The sequence below is a fragment of the Lontra canadensis genome, unplaced genomic scaffold (genome assembly GCF_010015895.1).
Source record: "Lontra canadensis isolate GAN:19392208 unplaced genomic scaffold, GSC_riverotter_1.0 scaffold176, whole genome shotgun sequence".
Classification (NCBI taxonomy): domain Eukaryota; kingdom Metazoa; phylum Chordata; class Mammalia; order Carnivora; family Mustelidae; genus Lontra; species Lontra canadensis.
Genome location: NW_022631170.1, coordinates 728,413 through 749,099, shown reverse-complemented (window position 1 = coordinate 749,099; position 20,687 = coordinate 728,413). Strand labels below are relative to the sequence as shown.

The 20,687-nt window shown below is 47.0% G+C and overlaps 1 protein-coding gene across 1 annotated transcript; it reads left to right on the top strand.

The window, feature by feature from the left end:
- Window positions 1–296: 296 nt before the first annotated feature.
- On the top strand, window positions 297–11,532 carry LRRC55 (leucine rich repeat containing 55). The gene is made up of 3 exons (XM_032846483.1): window positions 297–839; window positions 1,749–3,297; window positions 7,224–11,532. Exons 2-3 carry the CDS (start codon window positions 2,577–2,579, stop codon window positions 7,457–7,459), a joined length of 957 nt encoding a protein of 318 aa, XP_032702374.1. The 5' UTR covers window positions 297–839; window positions 1,749–2,576; the 3' UTR covers window positions 7,460–11,532.
- The last annotated feature ends 9,155 nt before the right edge of the window (window positions 11,533–20,687 follow it).

The following is a 20,687-nucleotide window of genomic DNA, read 5'->3' as shown; positions in this document are numbered from 1 at the left end:
AGTGAGCAAACGTGTTACAAGCTCTTCTCCTCTTTCCTTCCATCCTTATTCATGTCTTCATGCCTTCCCCAATTTCTCCCCCTACCCCTGGAGAAGTTCCTTTCCCCTTTCCAACCCTCCTTTATTTTCTCTTTTGGGCCCTCCCCCATCTCAGATTCCAGATCCTTGCTTTACCCCCTCTCCAACCTCTCCCACTGGGCCCTTTGCCCTCTCTCCCTGCCTGCTCCTCTGCCTTTGCCTCTGCCCCGCCCCCTGCCCCCTCCCCCTAGGCCCCACTTCCCCTACCATTAGGACCCCCTCCCCACAGCAGGTGGCTGTGAATTCTGCAACTGCTTCCTTCTCCTCTCTCTCATCTTGGTGGGGTCCATAGCCAGCTCTCCTGTTGCTCAGAGATGTGGAGGCAGTTGCTAAGAGACAGTGAAACGTCAGTACCTGGCCCTCGAGGAAAAAAAGGGAGCGAAAAAGGGAGAGAGGAGGGGGGAGAGAGGAAAGGAAGGCGGAGGGAGGGGAAGACCTGGCGGAAGCCACAAACCCCAGCAGCCTCAGCACCAGCTGAGTTTCGGGAAGAAGCATTCGGATTCTGTGAACTTTCTTCTAAGCATCCTCGCTCTGATTCCCCTTTTGAGTCAAAAAAGGGGAACTGGCCAGGCACCAGGAGCACAGGACAGGAAACCACAGAGGATGCTGCCCCGGGATCCAGGAGCCATGGAGGAGGAGAGGCCGGGGGAGGGGAAGTGCCGGGGAGGCAATCTGTTCTCCTGAAGCAGCAAGCGGGATTCCAGGATGAGGGAGGGAGACCCATGTCTGCTGCAGATTGATGGCTGTGTCCTTGGAACAGAGTAAGTGGGCTCCTGAGAGCCTGTGGAAATGCAAGGCAAGACCCTGGGGTTCATAAAAATGGGTCTGGATAAAGAAGCTGGGTGATTTCCCAGTGGGCGGATTGGAGGCTGGAAGTGCTGGGAAGGGAGGCAGTGCTAGACCGAGGGGGTGAGGGAGGACAAGTGAGGACATCCAGGGGCCACGGAGGATTTGGGGGCCACAAGGGATGCGGGTGGACGGCGGGGCTGATATACCGGGTGTGTCATCATGTGGTCGGTCTCTCTGCCTGACCAAATGTGGGCGTGGGCTCAAGCTGGGGGACAGAGTGTGGTGCTTGTAGAAAGGATTAGGGTGTGGGGGGGGTGGAAGTCAGTGGGGGGGCAGACTGGAAAGGGGGCTCTGCAGAAGAGCGTTTACAGAAGAAAGCTGTACAGGAAACTGGGAGGTGTGAGTGCAGGGCAGGGCAAAATGTGGGGGGTTCACAGGAGAAAAATGTATGCATGTGTGTATGTGCGTGTGTGTGTGTGTGTGTGTGTGTGTGTGTGTGAGAAAGAGAGAGAGAGAATGAGGGAGAGGGCGAGGGAGGGAGACGGAGTGCTAACTGTGTCTGAAAGGAGTATGCAAACGACCTGCAACCTGCGTTTGTGTGCCTGCTTTCTTAAAGAGTTATTCAAGGGTGGGCTGTTTGGTGCTGAGGGGCGAGGCTAGGAGGAGAAGCAAATGTATCTCTCCCAGGACAGAATCCCGGAGGAGGACGGGCAACCACAACGTGAGGGTGGGGTCTGAGCCCACTGCTGCCCCACCTGACCCACAGTGCGCAGAGAACTCTGTGGCCAGTGGCAAAGAAGGGGGGGCAGGGAACCTAGGAGGGGACAGCGGGGAGGAGAGGGCACTAGAGATCTCTGCCTGAGTGCTTTCCTTGTTGACAGAGGGAATTCTGCCCCCGCCTGCTGAACACAGAGCTGGGCTGGGAGAGAGGCACTGGCTCAGGAGAAGTCGCCAAAGCGGTCCTAGCTGACCCCCATCCTGCACCTCCAGGACACATGGCTCTTTCCAGCCTTGGCAGGCAACAGTGTGTTTCACTCAGGGTCCTCCCCAACCTGGGGAAAGAAGAGCCTACTTGGGGATTTCAGTAGATGCTAAGGCTGAGGACTCAGGCTTCCAGGAGGCCCATGGAGACCCACTCCCCGCCAGGCTCCCTTCCCAAAACACCCACCCCAGGACCCCCTTGGACTCGAGCCCCCTGGGCCACCAGAAGGAATGGCTTCTGAGACCTCCAGTGCTAGAGACCCAGATGCAGCCTTGGCCTCCTAATTGGTCCCAGATGTGGGACAGGGCTCGGGGTTCTTAGATGTACCAGGACCTTCGACAGGCACCTTTCCTGTCCTTCTGCCCCCCACCCACCACCACCACCTCTCCAACATAATACAGAGAGGAAGCACCTAGCAGCCATGGGTGAGAAGAGCACATATCTACAGGGACCCTTCCACGACCTGCTAGCAGCTGGTTCAGCCCCATTCTCAGCTCCTTCCTCTCTCAAGTTTTGATCATCTTCTCAGACCCCGAGAGACCTCAGCTGGATTTACTCTCCCCTGGGCTCCAAAGGGGGCTCCCTGGGGATGTCACCTAGGGATCCCTCTGGTGCTTAGAGGCTCTTGGGGAAAGGCTTGAGACATGATACCACGTGCCCAGAAGCCCCACCTTCCAGGACTCTGGCCCTGATGTAGCTGTCTTTCTGAGCCACTGACTCTTGATTCATGGACATAGCCTCAGCCCCAGTGGGCTCCCTACAGCCCTGCTGTTGCCAGCTCCCTAAGATGGGTGACACCTGGTCCCAGCTGCCCTGGCCTGGGCCCCCCCACCCAGCCATGCTGCTGGTCTCCCTCCTCTTGGCAGCTGGGGTGATGCGCTCGGACGCCGGCACCAGCTGCCCCGTCCTTTGTACGTGCCATAACCAGGTGGTGGACTGCAGCGGCCAGCGGCTCTTCTCCGTGCCCCCAGACCTACCAATGGACACCCGCAACCTTAGCCTGGCCCACAACCGCATCGCAACCGTGCCGCCTGGCTACCTCACGTGCTACATGGAGCTCCGGGTTCTGGATCTGCGCAACAACTCCTTGACAGAGCTGCCACCGGGCCTCTTCCTCCACGCCAAGCGCTTGGCCCACCTGGATCTGAGCTACAACAACCTCAGCCACGTGCCCGCCGATATGTTCCAGGAAGCCCATGGCCTAGTGCACATCGACCTGAGCCACAACCCGTGGCTGCGCAGGGTGCACCCCCAGGCCTTCCAGGGCCTGGTGCAGCTCCGAGATCTGGACCTCAGCTACGGGGGCCTGGCCTTCCTCAGCCTCGAGGCCCTTGAGGGCCTGCCGGGGCTGGTGACCCTGCAGATCGGCGGCAACCCCTGGGTGTGCGGCTGCACCATGGAGCCCCTGCTAAAGTGGCTGCGGAACAGGATCCAACGCTGCACGGCAGGTGAGGCGGGCAGGTAGGACTAGATGGCCCAGGGGTGGGGGGTGGGGGTTCAGAGGGTCTTGCCTCACTGCAAGCAAAGTCTCCAAAAAACAGGGAGGGACCGAGAGCTTTTTGCAGCTGGAGCATGACACGGTCTGCACTGGCCTCTGGGAGCACCAGCCCTTTCACTCTACCGGGATCGTCAATGAGGTGTTTTGTGTGTGCTGGACACTACAGACCCACTCATTAGAGAAACACACCCCGCCCTTGCCTCTGTGGCACTTAGGACCTAAGGAGGCAGACAGATAGTAAAGAAGAGTCGTTAATAAGAAACTGTGTGTGCTGAGCTCTCACCCTGACCTGAGAACTTGGCACACATTATCTCCCCTGCTTTTATGACCCCCATCTGTCAGGGGAAGAAGCTGAGATCTGGGACAATGAAAAGACTTGCCCAGGGTCACTCATTCAGAAAGTAGCAGAGCCGTGGATAAAACCCAAGTTCACTTGGCTTCTAAACCCCATTCTACTCTACTCTACTCTCTGCCTTTTAAGTGTTCTGAGTGCTGGGAAAACTCAAAAAAGAAAATAGAAATGGCTAACACTATTTTAGTACTTACTATTTAGTATTTACTATTATGCTTTATCCTAATCATATTTCATATTTAGCTCATCTCATCCTCGTTGAGAACCATGATGAGACCCATCCACATGCTACTCTATAGAGAAGGAAACCAAGGCACAAAGAGGTTCAGTAACCTGCCCCAAGCTGCACAGCCCCTAAGTGTTGGAGTTAGGATTCAAACCCTGGCAGTCTGGCCACCTTCTGACTATATCCTGAAGAGTCAGGTCCAAAGCTAACAGAAAGAGTCAGGGCCGAGTTCTGACTGGCCAAAGGGCCTCAGCAGAGCTCTGCAAGGTTTGGGCATGGGGTGGGGAGTTGAGACAAGAAATGGATGTGGCAATTTAACCAACCAGTCCCAGCTGGGAGTGCACTGGAGACTGAAGAAGGCTGAATCACATCGGCTTAATGGCCTCCCCCGGAGGCAGGCCGTGTTCAGTTGTGGCCCTTAGTCACCAGCTTTCTTGGGTGGCAGCACTGAGCCTTGGCACTAGCCTCCAGCAGTAGAACAACAGGAAGTAACTGAGGGCACCATCTCAGGGGCTTCCCCAGAGCCTGGCTCAGAGTGTGTTCAAAGGAGCGATGCTGAATGAAGTAGGAAGGAGAAGAGAACTGAGTGGGGAGCCCAAGACCAAAATAGTTTGGGGAATGGTGGGGGGGGGGCTGTGGGTCACGATTCCACTGTTTCTACACAGCTGTGGGAGGAAGTTCTCTGGGACCAAAATAGCTCAGCACGAGATGGGGCAATGCTAGGGGGCATAAGGGGAAACTGTCTGATGCGGTCTCCCCACCTGCTCACCCTTGGCAGGCGGCACGTCCCCTCCTCTCTCCTGTGCTCTGTGTACAGAAAGGGCCTTCTGGAGCACAATTTCCACAACTCCCAGGGCTCCCTCTTTCCTGTGATCTCTGAGGCCCCAGCTGCCCTTCAGAAGAAGCGCAGTCTCCCATCAAGCAGGAGAGGGGTCCAAGATCCCAACTGTGCAGCCTCACGACAGTGCAGATAAGGTACCCGAGTTCCAGAGAGGGAAAGTAACTGCCCAGTGTTCATGCTAGAAACCTAGGTCCCCTTTTCTCCACATACTGTACTTTTCACCACACTGTACTCTCCAGGACAGTTCCTCTTGGGTGCAAAGAACTTGCCAGTGTGGTTAGGACCAAGCGATCATTTTCCCTTTGTCCTCTTTTTCTTCTCCCACTATTATCCACAGTTTTGGGACAAACCCCAACAAAGGTGGACATAAGGATACCCTTGGGATACTCAACCTCACAACTGGTCCCTTGACTTACCAGAGGGGCTCGTTATCCCTCGGGCTCTGATCCCAAATCCCCTCATGGTCCTGCCAGCTGCCCTCAGAGCCTCCTCTGCTGGATCCATATGAAATTCCCTCAGTTTCCTCACTTTCTCCAGTGTCACATGGTCTCACCACCACCCCAGTCATGCACATAATAGAATTTGGAGTTCAGCATCTTTAGCTCCAAGTCGAGAGCCCTTGATGGTTAACTCTAGACACAATCTTATGCTGAGCAAGGTCTGGAGAACTGTACTTGTAGCCTACAGGGACCCTCTCCACCTGGAATTTGGAGCAGACTGCTTCTTCTTCCCAAAAATGACTCTTCATTTCTAAGGACAATGATGTTCATTGCCAAAAGGGTCAATCAAATCTATCGTTTTATTCTTTGCCCTCAAAAACTACAGGATAAATAAATGGCATTTATGTACCACCTTATTTAGAAAACTTCTTCATAATGACTGTCTTAGATAATTTAGGTTGAATTATCCCCTTCTTATGGAGGGAAAGCATGAGAGCCAGAAAGGTTTAAAAAAAAAATTGCCCATGGTGAGAGCTTGATTAATGTTTATCCACTGAGAAAAGAAATGACTGCCCTCTGGAAAGCCTGTGCTTGGTACTGAATGGCAGAACCACAGCCTGAACGCCACACTCACCTCCAAGGCAGAGTAAGATGAAGCCACTGACAACCTTCATGCAAGTGACCCTGGAAGGGTGAGGAGGGACCATCAGTGATGGAGAAAAGACCTCCTTCCTACAGAAGTATATGTGCAGAATTGCAGAATCTGTAGGGTCACTGACCTGTCCAAGAGACAAGCTTAGGATAACAACAAAAGCACACACTTACATGGTACTTATTATCCACCAAGAATATATTATTTATATATGTTAATTCGTTGAGTCCTCACTACAACCCAATGCAATAGATACTCTTATTATACTCATTTTACAGATGAAGAAAGCAAGACACAGAGGGGTTAAGTAACTCACCCACAATCACACAACCAGCGTGGGGTAGAAAGGGGATTTGAACCCAGACTAGTATTTTCACAGCCCATGCTCCTAACCTTATACTCTACATATCTGGAAAACCCACATGAGATAGTAGAAAAAAACAATCCTTCAAAGTTGGACAGAGTCATCCATCCACACATTCAGTTAATAACATTTCATTCAACACTTTCACAGATAGGAGACTGTTCAGAGACTAGGGACAACGTGGGGAAAACTTATATTTAAGGGGGAGGAGACAGATAGTAAAGAAACTGTAAGACATGATAAAATACAATGGAGAAAAATTGAGCAGAGTGGGGAATGCCCAGAGAAAGGGGATATGGAGTTACTATGTTATAAACAATCATTTAGAAAGACCCCACTAATAAAGTGATATTTGAGCAACGTCCCCAAGGAAGGAAGGGACGGAGCTGTGTTGAGATTCAGGGGATAAATGAGACAAATACAGTAGCTCTCCCTCTACATCCTGAAAAGGGACGTTCTTATGGTGAAAGAAGAATGATCATAAGGTGTGTGTAGATGGAACAGAGTGAACAAGGAGAAAAGGGATAGAGATGAGAAGTGAGGACCACAGGTAGGACCTTGGCTTTCATTCCATGGGAAGGTAAGAAGTCAGGGGAGGGCTTCAAGCACAGAGTATATGACAGGACTTCAGGTATGAAAAATACTGAGTGAACTGTGTCAAGATGGTTTCAAGGCAGAAGCCATAAACCAGTTAGGAGGTTACTGTAAGAGATGATGATGTCCCATGAAAGCCCCAGATCTACCATCATCAATGACTACTGGACGAGAGGCAAGTTACTAAACTCCCTGAGCAGTGATCTCCACGACCATAAAAATTGGTATAAAAACATTTGATTCAAGGATTGTTGAAGAGAGTAAAGAAGGTAAGTAAAATTTTCGACACATAGAAGAAACTCAATTTAAAAAAAAAAAATCTCAAATTCTCTTGGGAAGTGTGGAGGACTATCCATTCCACTCTCTTTCTCCCCGGCCCCTCACCATTTCTGGGTTCTGTGTTGCAGATTCTAAGCTGGCTGAGTGCCAGGGCCCCCCTGAAGTTGAGGGCGCCCCACTCTTCTCCCTCACTGAGGAGAGCTTCAAGGCCTGCCACCTGACCCTGACCCTGGATGATTACCTCTTCATCGCATTTGTGGGCTTTGTGGTCTCCATTGCCTCTGTGGCCACCAACTTCCTCCTGGGTATCACAGCCAACTGCTGCCACCGTTGGAGCAAGGCCAATGAAGAGGAAGAGATTTGATGTGGGCACCTGACGTCCCTCCATGCTGCTGGCCCCCAGACACGGCTCAGTCTGGCTCTTGGTGCCCTGGTCACCTCTGTCATGACCCAAACAAGGTCAGGAAATGACATTTGTGTCATCTTCAACTCTGGGCCAGACACTGTGGCAGAATTGGAAATGTCCAGTGACTCTGTCCTAAGGCTTTTACCTCTAATGGAAGAGAGAGATTCAAAAACTATTCCCTTTAAGACAATTTGTCAACACTCTCAGCTCATAGTTATGAAAGCCCAGAGGAGTGATCATCAACTGTGCTTGGAAAAGTCCAAGAGAATTACAAGAATGGACGCAATTTGTGAACTGAGTCATCAAAAAATGTCTGCTTTGTCAGGTAGACAATGAAGGGTGGACATGAGCAAATGACAGAGGCCAAAATATGCATGGTGTGTTGAGAACAGAGACCAATCCTTGTGACCTAAGTGTATAGAGCAGGTGTGGCACAGGACCAAAACTTCCCTCTGACACCCAATCTTTCAGATCCTGGAGTTGCCCACCACTGCCTCCAGAGGGAGAGAACACCTCTGTGCCCGTCCCCTAGGCCTCCTGCCAGGGGCTACCAGCTGAGAACACCTCCTACTGACTGCCTCCATACTATATCCACCAAGTGCAGCCTGCCCGTGAGGTCCAGGTACCAAGCTAAGTACCTACCCTTGTCTCCTGCTTCTCACTCAAGCTTTGGTTTCAGAAGAGGGAAGCAAGAGGTCCAGCAATGAGGCAGCAAGAGTCTTAGCACCTTGGAACTCCTAATCTTGTGACTGTTCTTGCCACAGTGCTCACGCCAAAGGATCTCACCAGAAAAGTGCACTGTAGCATGAGGGTAGCCAAGACTGAAGGAGGAGAGGCCACCACAGTTATGACTGTAGGAGATTTTCTCTTTCTCCCAAGGAATTCACTCATTTAAGCATCAGGGTATGAGAGCTATTAATTACCAAACACTTGCCAGTGTCAGGCACTGTGACAAGCTCTCTCCACAGACAATTCCATTTTAATCCACACGTTCTTGTGAGGTAAACATTGCTGTTTCCATTGTATAGATGAGGAAACAAAGGCTCAAAGAGAGTTTAAATTTAGTCACATGTTGCTTAACAAGCAAAATAAAGTCTGTGCTCTTTCTACCCTATCCAAGCTGGGGAACATCACAGTTCCCTCTAAAGTTACATTAAGTCTGAGTTCCAGTAGTGCTGATGAGTAAGTGCTCCCAATAATGACGAGACACTCTTTGGGGCACTTTTACATCTACTGACTCACCTATTTCAATTCTCATAGCAACACTGCCTGGCAGTCTTTATTATTCCCATTTTACAGATGAATTAATTGTAGAGAGCTAGGTATCTTTCCCAAGGTTATCTGGGTAAACTCTAGAAGGAAAGTGATAGGCAACTCCATTTAGGGAAACTGTGTCTAGTCAGTCCATCAAAAAGCAAGCAACTTCATGTGCAAAGCAGTATTATCATCATTGCTGCTGTCATCTTCATCCTCGTCATCAGCCTTATCAGCCTCATCAGCTGCTTCCCTGTATTTGTTCAGCACTGGACAGCTCCTAACATGCTGTTAGCCTCATTCTTGACTCTTCACAACCCTCTGTGGGAGGCAAACCAAACATAATTACTCCTGTTTTACAGGCTGGAAAATACAGACTCAAGAGCAGGCATGACTTGCCAAAGCAGTAAAGTTGGGACTCAACTTCAACTCGGTTCTCTCTCCAGCTTTGCCAGGTGCTTGGGGAAAAGAAAGCCCATGATGGCTGGGTAGTGGGGCTCTTGGATTCAGCAGCCATAAATGTCCCGTAGGTCCTCTAAATAAAAGGCAGTAAACCAGCTGCTACACAAATCGAGATGCCCTCACCATAGAGCAAATCGCAGCCTCTGAAACATAGAAGAAGCGCAAATAGCACCTGAATAGGAGTCATCTGCCTTGCAAAGTGTAAATAACACATTAGAACTAGTGGCCACGGTGGCAGTCATGCAAAAAAGAAGTTCTTTGGGAAACAAGAGAGGAAGCTGTGCTAACTAACCCCTCCTACCAAGCTCTGCTGTATTGTGTTTCAAGAGATACAAAGGGTGCAGGAGAGCTGTGGGGTGAGAACCTCAGCAGGATAGGGGAAAACATTAAGGCACCGTCCAACGTGTTGGTAAGGCCTGCCAGGATAAAAATTAAAACAGGGGCTTTCTACCTTGCCCCCCAGCTCCAACAATTTTGCATCATCCCATCCTCCTGGAAAAGGAATAAAGGAAAATAACATGTCAACTTCCACGAAGTCTTCACTTACTCATGCTTCCCTGAGCTAGTCAACCAAAAGAGCACCCAGAAACTGCTAGACCTGGGGTACTTGAACCTTGTATCCCCTGCATCTCACTAACATTTGGGCAAGAGCCTGCTCCTGTGACATCTGGAGCAGAACCATACCTGCTCTCTTCTTCCACTATATCCAGGCTGCTCTTCACCAGTCAAGCTAACAACCTAATGTATTTGGAGAAGAACTTCTAGAAATAATAGTCTTGATGCAAATAGCCTCCCAGAGAGGGCCACCATATACATCTATTATAATCTCCTAGAGACTCTTATTTGCTGAAATATAGTTAATATATTTTAAGATATGTATCTTTTTGCATAGAACTAGAACCAAACAAGACACCAAATGCCCTTTGAATTCAAATGTCCTTTCTAATGAGACTATTTAGTCCCCATTCATGGCAAACCTTTCTGAGTAGGATACATGACATTTAAAGAACAGATTCTTCTCCAGCTGCTAGAAGGTCCTCAGTTAACTTAAAGCACAATGATAAAACTCCTTGCCTGCCAAGGAATCCCATGTCGCCCACCACTACCACCACCATCTTGTGCAGGCTATCAGAAGCAAGCTTCTAGAAGCACACTTTTATAGAAGAAATAGAATTGTGCTAGTTGTAAAAGTGCACACAACCCTGCTAACCAAGAAACCATGATGGTATTCCTACAAACCTTGACTATATGTTTTCCAGACTAGTTAAATGTAAGTGTTGGGGTATCTCTGAGTCCATGTGTCTGTTCATGAGGTTCCATGTACATTGTGTATCTACTGACATGGGGCCAACTCCTCTGGAACTTGAGTTCAGTTCTCTGACACAGTATACTCAGTCATCTGTTTACTGCATCACTTGATACACTAAGATGGAATCCCATTAGGGTTGGGTTAGGGATAGCTGCTCAGAAAAATATAAAAAGGGAGAAATATGTGGCTGAGGCAACCTAGCAACAGTCTGACTGCTTCCCTCCATTCTCTGTCCCTCAGAGAATTGTCCTACTACAGAAGCTTCCTTCATGCTGGGCTTGAGGATATCAAAGTTTAGCTAACCAACAGGGCTATGATGGTCAAAGCCTGGACCAAGAAAATTGTTCTTTAGAAAAGACCCCAATCTGCACCACACCACTCTGGACCAGTTGCTTCTGGTTGCCCTCAGACAAACCCTCACCTGTTTCTCCATTCCCATTGGGATTACCAGGAAATCCTGCACAAATAACTCCCCAGAGTTGCTATAGAGTTTGCTAGCTCCTTTCAAGGAAGATGGTATATGCAATTTGAATAGACTAAGGAAGGTATTTCTCTTCAACCATCAGGAAAGACCTAAAACCTTCATTTTCCTTATAGATGTCTTCAGTGATATTGCTCTGACATCCTTTTCAGCTCTTGAAGTGTATAAGGAGATGTCTTTACCCATTCCACAGAAGAACAATTTCCTGAACTAGAGAAACTTGTCTGCTCTACCCACCTCAGAAGGAGGCAAAAGGGAAATGAAGGAGGCAAGTTGAAAGGTCCTATGTAAATCACCACCATGTTTGCCATAGCACTCGGTCAAGAGCTCTGGATCCACTGAGCTCTCAGTTTTTCTAAGCATTGTCCTGTGGAATGCTGATGTCTGGGGGTGGGAGGGTTAGGGAGGGGTGGGGAAAGGGAAGATGCCAATCTTTGTACGGAGATGATTTTATAACCATGCACTTTTGTAACAGTGAAGAATTTTTCATAAATGTACATTAATAATAAAGAGTGTATAGTTTAACAAATTTTCTAAGGAGTTGTGAAAAGGAGGGAGAGGGAGGGAGACAGGGAAAGAAAAAGAGAGAGAGAGAAACTAGGAAGAATCAAGAGAATGTCTGCCAAAATATACACACAAAAGGTCTATGGGGAGGGAGTAGATGGGAATAATTAGGAGATGTGCCAGCCATGGAGGGGCATGTGTGGGAGTAGAAGGAACATCACAGAAGCATATTTCTACCAGGCAAAAAAGAATACGCATGTGTCTGTATGCACACACCCCTACGTGTAGGCATATTTTGGTGCCTGAATTTACACAAAAAAGAGAGCATATGTCTTATACATGTTGGTGTTTGCAGTTTGGGTCATCTTTAAAACATGCCAAGGCAAGTGGGTGTGCCTGCCTAATTAGTATCACTAAGGAGCATGTGCCAGGGAGATGGCCCACAGCAGCTGCGTGGGCATAAGGACCCTAGCTTAGACATACAGGTAAACCAGGCATCTAAATGCATGTAGTGTAGGGGCTAGATGATGCCATCACTGGTATAGATTCAGTCTCCGTTCTCATAGGTTAATAAAGAAGGGAACGGGTTTTCAACATCTTGTGTCTTGCAAACATTACTTACATCATTGGAAATGAGATGGTTAGGCAGTATACCCTGGGAAAAAGGACCTAGAAAAGGAGCAAAATATACTTCTATAAGTACAATGGCAGCCGTTTTTTACTCAATATTCTAAAGAGGAAGTGACTCTGAGCAGGAAGTTGATCCATGCAGGAAGTAGATCTGAGCAGGAAGTGGATCCAAGCAGGAAATGGCTCTAAACAGGAAGTGGTTCCTTCCACCAATAGGGATTTTTGCCTTCCTGTGGGCCTCCCCCTCCACTTGCCACAGGGTATAGACAAACACTACACTCAGAGCATAAAGCCACTAACAGTAACACAGATACTGACTCAAAACACCCAGACAGAAAGACAAAGAACATGCCCAACCACAACCAATGTTTTCTGAAGTAGACTAGAGAGGGCAAAACCTTTCTCTTAAAATTAAGTACTTACTAGAAACTATACTGGACAAGTACAAAATAAAACATGAGGGTCATGGAATAAGCAGATACCTCACAGAAGTCCAGACCTTGTATATTTTCTTCAATGTTGTCCCTAGTGCCAAGCATATACCTAGCAATTAAGATGTCAGCAGTAATGATGACAGAAGCTTATTGAGCTATGTGCCAGGTGTCATGATTCACTTAATTCTCACAACAACCCAAGATAGGTACTATTATTATACCCATTTACAGATAAGGAAACTGAGGCTCAAACACATTAATACATGTCCAAGATCACACACCTAGTAAGTAGTAGATCTGGGATTAGGCATTCAATGATACCTGGGGACTAACTGACTTCAGGGGACAAGAACCCCATAAGACATAGAAAAAAATCAGTCTCAATCAGAAATAAATTTTAGCCACAGAAGTCCCCTACAGTCATCTTGTAAAAGAAAATTAGAGGGTAATTAATAGGTTACACCAACACATAGCCTGCATGTTTCATTGCATATAGCTTTGATTACTGCTTTGGTCAAGGCTGATTGTGATAACAGGTGATTCCAAAATCTCAACAGAAGAAAGGTTGATTTCCTGGGTTATTTAACTTAAATGAGGCCTTATTTTCTGTTCATTTCATATACCAATTCATGTCAAGGTTCTGCCCCACATGAGTTATTCCTTCCATCTAATGGCTCTGCCATTCCTGAGGCCTCAAAGCCCTCTACTGGGTCCTCTGTAGTGGGGCTGATCTCAAGGGAGATTTTGGAGGGCCTAATCTGGAAGTACATCAATTCCAGCCATATTTCATCGGCCTGAACTGAGTCTCATGACTCCATTTAACTTCAAGGGAGTAGACAAGTATGTACCTAGAAGGCAAAGGAAACAGAGCTAGAGAAACCCCACCAGTCTGAAACACCATCTGCTCTGCTCCTCACCAAATACCTGTCATTCATTCTTCCTCCCACACGTATCTTACCTTGTTGCTACATCCAGCTCAAAGCTCAGGATCACTGGTGGTGCAGTACTCTCCACTGGGCCTCCTTGCGGTCTAGCCATCCCATGATCTAAAAAGGAAATTTACCACCCACCCACTTATGCCTACCCAATATACAATGGTGTCCCAAGAACAGAGTAGCGGCAAGCTAAAACCCTTGTTTGGAAAATGGGAAACAAAAACACACAGCAGTCATCATCCATAGCAATTATGAAATCTTGGTGGGAGAGCATTATGAAGACCGCAGATCAAGTTGTTTTATTAGTCACAGATTCTGCTTTCTGCTAAGAACTCCTTTGTCAGTCATTCTCTGTAGCTTCTGACTCTTTCCACTTGGAGGGCCTCCCTTTTCCATTATCCACCATATGTAAAGTGGGTCCTGGGGAGCATGCAGTGTTTGGGAATTGCCCATCTCCTTTAACCAGCTTCCTCCTGGTGCAAATATGCTGGCCTGAAATTTGTTTTAGGTCTCAATGGTCAAAAATGGTCAAATTTTTTAATCCAGGTTCATAGTTTCTTAACAATTTACCTCTTACATTGGAGACCTTTATTCTGTTTGCTTCAACTAAGTTCCAGGTTTCAGTATACAGATAAAGTTCTTTCTTAAAAGGTGTTTTCAAGCTGACCTTGATTCCTTGCTTTCTCATCCTTAGTGACTCCTCTCTTAATGATAACCTTGCAATTATCTGAAACAATAGATGAGAACATTTATATTCCTAATTGTTTCTCCCTGGCCAAATTACTTTAACTGAAAAATTTTCATGAGCCTGTTACTCAAAGACTTTTCCAATTTTATCTCTTGTCATTTAAGTCAAGAAATAGTTAGCTTTTCCAATTTTTTAATGCTCCAAATTTTGTATTCTCTCTCTTCCTTTTCATTTATACTTACAAGCTTCTTTTAAATTAATTAAAACATCAGAAACCTGACGGGTCAATTTGGGCTGAGACAAAAATTGTTTGAAACACACAGACAATAATGCAACATGAACCCACGAAAGGAATGAGCCTCCTCATTGATATGATCATTGTGATGCGAGGTAAGGAAACAAAGAAAAAATACAACCAAGATAAAGAGTTGACCTATGCATTCAGAGCTCAGAATGTCTATCAGAAGTCACTGCTACAAGATAGGTTCATCATTAGAGGGATAAAAGGGAGTGATGGAAAAGAGCTACTGCCCATGGATGGTGGTTAAGAGGTTACCTGTGGAGAAAATGTTGGCTACTTTGTGTCACTGGCCATTATCCCCAGCCCACTCATCATGGAAAGCAGAGATCATAGATTTTAAAAGCCACTACAAAAGAGTTAGAGAAAAAAAAAAAAAGAATATTATCAAATGTGGTCCCCCCAGCTTTACACTTACCTCATGGAGTCATTTGGGAGTACACAGCATGGAGTTCTAGAAAATACATAATAATGTGGCTGATTTTTATAAAATGGAGCATTCAATCCCTATAGCTGAGCCAGCATTCAAAAGAGATCCCTGTGTATATAAATGAAAAGCCAAAACCATGGAAATAGTTGATACAGGACTCTTAGCTGGTCAAGAGTTAGATTCCCATATAAAGGAGTGGTTTATGCCTTCATTCAATCAAAAATATTGATCACACCCCTCCAAGTGCTAGGCCCATGTTTCACATGCTGGGTATATGGCAATGAACGAGATAAAGTTCCTGTCCCTTGGTGCCGACTCTCTATATGGGAGTGGGATAGGGGTTGGGGGAGGTAGATCCAACGATATACAAGAAAAATAAATAATTCCAGATGGTGACAAGTGCTGCAAAGAGAATAGAGCAGGAAGAGGGTTCGGGGATGGGGTTGAATAAGTATCCCCAGGTCATGTAGGTCCTCATGGACCTTAGTCGGACTTCACATTTAACATAACTGCCATGGTGAACCCCTGGAGGGTTTTAAGCAAGGGAGTGACATGTTCTGATTACACTTTCAAAGGCCATTCTAGATGCTGTATGGGTACTGCTCAACAGTTGGGAAGGAATGCAAGCTAGGAACCCTCAAGGGGCCTCCTGCATGCATCTGGTTGAAAGCTGTTCTAGCGGGTACCAGTGTTTGTGGTAGAAAAGGAGACAAGCTGTGGATAGAATTTAGAGGCAGAGTCAGTGGGACTTGCTGATGTATTCGATATGAGGAGAGAGAACAAAAGAGCAGTCTAGAATAACTTCTCTCTTTTTTTTTTTAACTTGAACTATAGCTATGCTCAGCAAGACCCAAGTAGCAGAGAGCCTGTCTCAATTATATGAGGGGGGAAAAAAAGAAAAAGAAAAAGGAATACAAACAGTCAACAACCAGTAATTCAGAAAACCCTGATGAGTAAGTTGGAAGGAGGAAGGGGGAAGCAGATATACAAACAGATTCATAATGTCAGGAAACAGCCCAAACCTTAGAGCTCAGAGACAGTATAAAAACATCTGAACAGACAGCATCAGTGTAAATGCTCTCTATCATTCCCAGGGTCGCAGTGGATATTGAACAAAGCACTGGAGCTTCAGGGACTGAGTTCAGACCTAGATGATCAGCAGCATTTCCAGAGTACAGATAGATTTGCATCTGCCGTCAAGTGCTAGGAGCAGAGCATCCGTCTAAAGTGATTTCCTAGAAGGAAAGTACAAGACTCCCTCGGCTGCAAAGAAACAAATCCAGGAAACAAATTATATTTGAGATGGGCCCAGATACGTTGAAATGGGAATATTACATAGAATCGTATAAAGAAAAATGGGAACAAACAGTTTGTACTCATCTTTGCGAAGAAATGAAATGGTGATGGTGATGAGCCAGGCTTCTCAGGATGACACTAATACCATGAACATTCATTACCACTGCCGACTTTTGTGCCTTGACATGGTACCACATATGTACCAAGCACATTACCTTCAAGATCATGTTGACGTCTCCCTGGGAGAGAGCTGCTACTGAGAAATGGAGGACAAAATAAAGAGCACGGACTAGGGAGCCACCCTGCCTAAGTTCAAATCCCAGGGCTGCCACTTGGTAGCCATGTGACCGTGGGCAGGCGGCATCACTTCTATGTGTTTGAATTTCTCTGTTAATTTGAAGGGACAATGGTAGCCACTTCATTGGGACTCTGAAAGGATTAAATGAGTTCCTGTATGTAAAAGGCTTAGAGCAGTGCCTGGCACAGAGTGATAGTGACGACTGTTAGTTTCCCTCTTGTACAGAGAAAGAACTAGAAGTTGAGAGATGTTTATGTAACCTAAATCACACAGCTGAAACATGACAAAGTGTCAATTCCACATCTGCTCTCCCAGCCCAGTGTCATATACTAGAGAGGTCACAGTGGCCAGCTGTGACAACTAGTCTCCAAACGTGGGACTCAGGGAACCATGCCTCCCAATATTCACTCCCTTGGGTAGTCCATTCCCATGCTGAATCTGGGCTGGCTCTGTGACTCAATTTAACCAAGGGAAGGTAGCAGAAGGTAGCAGACGCTGAGCCTGTTCCAGACCTAATCCTTAAAAGGACCTGACAGCTTCTGCTTGTGTGCTCTAGGGAGCCCTGAGCTTCCATGAATTAAGTCTGATCCATGGAGACGGATGGAGAGTCCACATGGAGAGACCACCTTGAGAGAAAATAGGTTCAGGCATTCCAGCTGAGCCCAGCTTTCTAGCCAATCCTTCCAGGCACCAGACATTTTATCTGTCTTGAACTTTCTGAAAATCTGTCTTGAACCTTCCAGCTCCAGCCACCCTCTGACCTCTGCCCCAAGCAGAACCAGCCAAAGAACTGCCCAGCTAAGCTTCAGGGGTAACCACTATTGAATTAATTAAACAAGAAGGCCGTTAGATTGAGGTGGCTTTAATGCCTTCGTCACCGGCAAGGGCAAACCAAAAACTAAGCCAGCAATGCCTCAAGGTTAAAAAATGAAAACCTAAGCACAGCGAATCGCAAACGGCCAACTAGTCTTTCCCAAATAAGGCAGCCACTGAAGCTATAGTCACTCAGATAATTGCTTTGCTTCTCCGCCTTCTCCTCACTACCATGTTGACACTGCCCTATTCAAATTGACTTTTGCTCAAATAACCTCTACAATTTTTTGATATGCCACAGTTTATCTTTTAACACAACTAATTTATTGTTTTAAGCCTCTCCGTTCAGGGTCATTTGTTATGCAGCTATCCACAACTGAAACACCACCATATAAGGAAAAGACCTACCGAGGACAAAATTGTGTCAGCAACATAAGCCTGAAATCCAGAATAGCCATTCCACCCCAAAAGCAAACTATAGAGAGAATAACAGCACACGCTTCCGGATCCAACCACCCAAGTGCAACAGTTACCAGCTGGATAAGATTGTCAACATTTCACTGACTCATTCTGTTCTCTGTGCAATGGGGATGCCCCCTGTCTCCTAGCACTGTGTAGTGATTCAGTGATCTGATCCCTATTAATGTGCTTAGAGCAGTGCCTGGCACCTGGTAAGAAATCAACAAAAAATTAGCTACTGTTATTTTTTTAATACTAAAAATATTATCATTATACTGGATGTGATTAATCTTACCAATGCAAGGGACTCATGAAATCCTCAGTCCTAGTTTCTAACTTTTCCAAGAATAACACCACTGGAAATCTCTATCACTTTCCTTTGCTTTGGGAAATCCTAGTGCACAATACTGTAATGATCTAGTAACAGAGGTTGACGAGGACAACTGAAGTTAATAAAGAGAAGAGTACGTCCTGTCTCCTACTGGTCTTGAAGGGTATCGACATCCCAGGCCACTACTGTAAACTGTCGTTGAGAAACACATTACAGCAGCATGTTTCTTCCCCCAAAGGAAAAGTGTTGCAAAGTGTTACGTGATGCTTTCGGTGCAAAAATTTTAAAACCCCGCTCCAGTCCACAATAGTGGACAAATATGGAGCTCCCAGAAGTAACAGAGCAACCAAAGTCAGACACCGGGCCTGGGAACCACAACCAGAGCAGCTGGCACTACACAGCCTGGATTCTGATGAACAGATAAGGACGGCGTGAGGCCTGCCTTGCAAATAAAGGTAGTTTCCGGGAATGACTTTCAGCAAATGTTACATCAAGAAGAAAGCCCCTTAAGGAAGAACTAGACACTCCAACAGAGATCAGACCTCAAGAGATCTTCACTTTGGTGAAGTGGAGTCAAGCACTGATACTCGGGGCCTCTTTGGGATCCCGTATGGCGTCATCAAAGACGTCTCACCCATTTGAAATCACACCTTGCTCCAGTACAGATGCTCCCCTTCTGTCACCGGTGATATATGGATTTCTGGACTGTAAGCATGCTATCTCATTATTCAACTCTCGGGATCCTACTCTCCAGAGCCGGTAAAACAAAGGACACAGCCCACTCTCTGAATTCCTCCTTAAAGACCTTATTTATTTCTGTCTGAAAGTGCTGTGAGTTACCCAGGGAGGCTGGTAATTATAGAAGGCAGCTGCAGGGAAGCAGAAGCAACCTCAGGCTGGAATTCAACAAACGCTTGCTGGGGCCCCGGTGTGGGCAGGGCGGTGCTAGGAACAAGGAAGAATGGGAAGACCAAAGAGACCACAATCCATACTTCAGATTTTCTCTTACAGAGCCTAGCACAAGGCTGGGTGGGCAGCAGCTGTTCCACAAATGTTTGTTAAACCAAACTAATCCTGCTCCAGACTCACAAGTTCATTTCCCTCACCACAGCCCAGATGCCACCTCTTGTTGGAAAAATTAAAAATAAATAACTAGAAGTGGGTGAGAGCAGCCCTTCTCAATCTTCGATGTGCATAACAATTCCCTGCGGATCTTGTTAAGGTGCAGAGTCTATACCAGCAGGCTTCAAGGGCCTGGGAATTGCATTTTCCTGGTCCACGGACCACACTCCGAATGGCAAGGTATCAGATGATCTCTCAGGGAGATTCTAGACACAACGGGGAGAGGTCCTCCAGCTCTACGTTTTTTAAGTATGGAAAACACTGGCAATCCTAAGTGTGGAAGAAAGAGGAAGAAAAGCGAAGGGGGTTGAGGGTGAAGCCAGGGCTGGATCCGGGAGGTGAGTAGCGACTTCTCCCCAGGGCCTTCAGGAAAAGCCCACTCTTTTGTCACAATGTACAAAGCTTTTAGTGTCTGTAAAAAGAATCAGTGATAATGTTGCTGGCTCACAAGGCACTGTCTCTTAATGATTCTTCCTGTTTTTCTCAGCCCAATCCAAGAGAATGAGAAAACAGCCCTTGAGAAGGTCAGCCGAGGTCAGAGAGGTCCCTGGAGAGGGGCTGTTTTCAGCCCACACTTGGGGAGAGGAGGCAGACCGAGGCCCATCTCCAGCCCTGTCTGTTCTAGTCCTACTGCCTGATGAATCCGGCTCAACACCAGAGTATCAGGGTAACAGGACAGGGTAGAGGGGGGAGCTCTGCTCCAGGTCAACTGCATTCAATTCCACAGTCATGACAGCTGCTGTGGGTGCCAATGTGCTAGATGGCCTAGATGATGCCAAAATATGAGGTCAAGCCCCAGTAGGAGCTTATAGTCTATTGGGGGAAGAAGGGCAGGAAATGATGCACTCGGGAGAAGACAATGCTGTGCAAAATGCAATCAAGGATGCACACAAGAGACTTGCAAGGAGTACAGAAATTTAGAGCAGGAAGCAACCAGATTCCCTGAAAGGCATCAAGGAGAATGTCATGGAGGAAAATCTGAAAGATGGGTACCAGTAAAGATGGAAATGAGGGTATTCCAGGTAGGGAAAAGTGGGAGAGACAACACAGAGGGGAAGGAAAGTACGTGTTTGGCATGGAATTCAGTGTGACCATAACAGCCTGGCGAGAGGCGCTGGAATGCCAACCAAGGACTTTCATCTTTAAGGACCTTCCCATTCTAGGGTCTGATAGAGGTCCCAGATACACACATGCTTTCTTGGCCCGTGTTTAGGGTCATGCCTGCAAAAATGGCACTGAGATCATTCATGGAGATTCAGTCACTTCTTATGGCACCCCTCATATGCATGAAGGGCTATCTGAGGCAATAGAAATGCAAGAGAAAGCTAAGACAGGTGAGTTCCCCAAAACCAGACTAAAAGTAAGTAACACAAGGTAGTAGAAAGAACGTGGGGCCTATAATCAGAGACGTCCTGGAGGCAGATCCTAGCTGTGCATTGTGA

Excerpts from the sequence above, each read along its gene's own strand:
- LRRC55 (XM_032846483.1), top strand. The coding sequence starts at position 2,577 with ATGGACATAGCCTCAGCCCCAGTGGGCTCCCTACAGCCCTGCTGTTGC. Across the intron at positions 3,298-7,223 it reads GATCCAACGCTGCACGGCAG|ATTCTAAGCTGGCTGAGTGC; the intron begins GTGAGGCGGGCA and ends TCTGTGTTGCAG.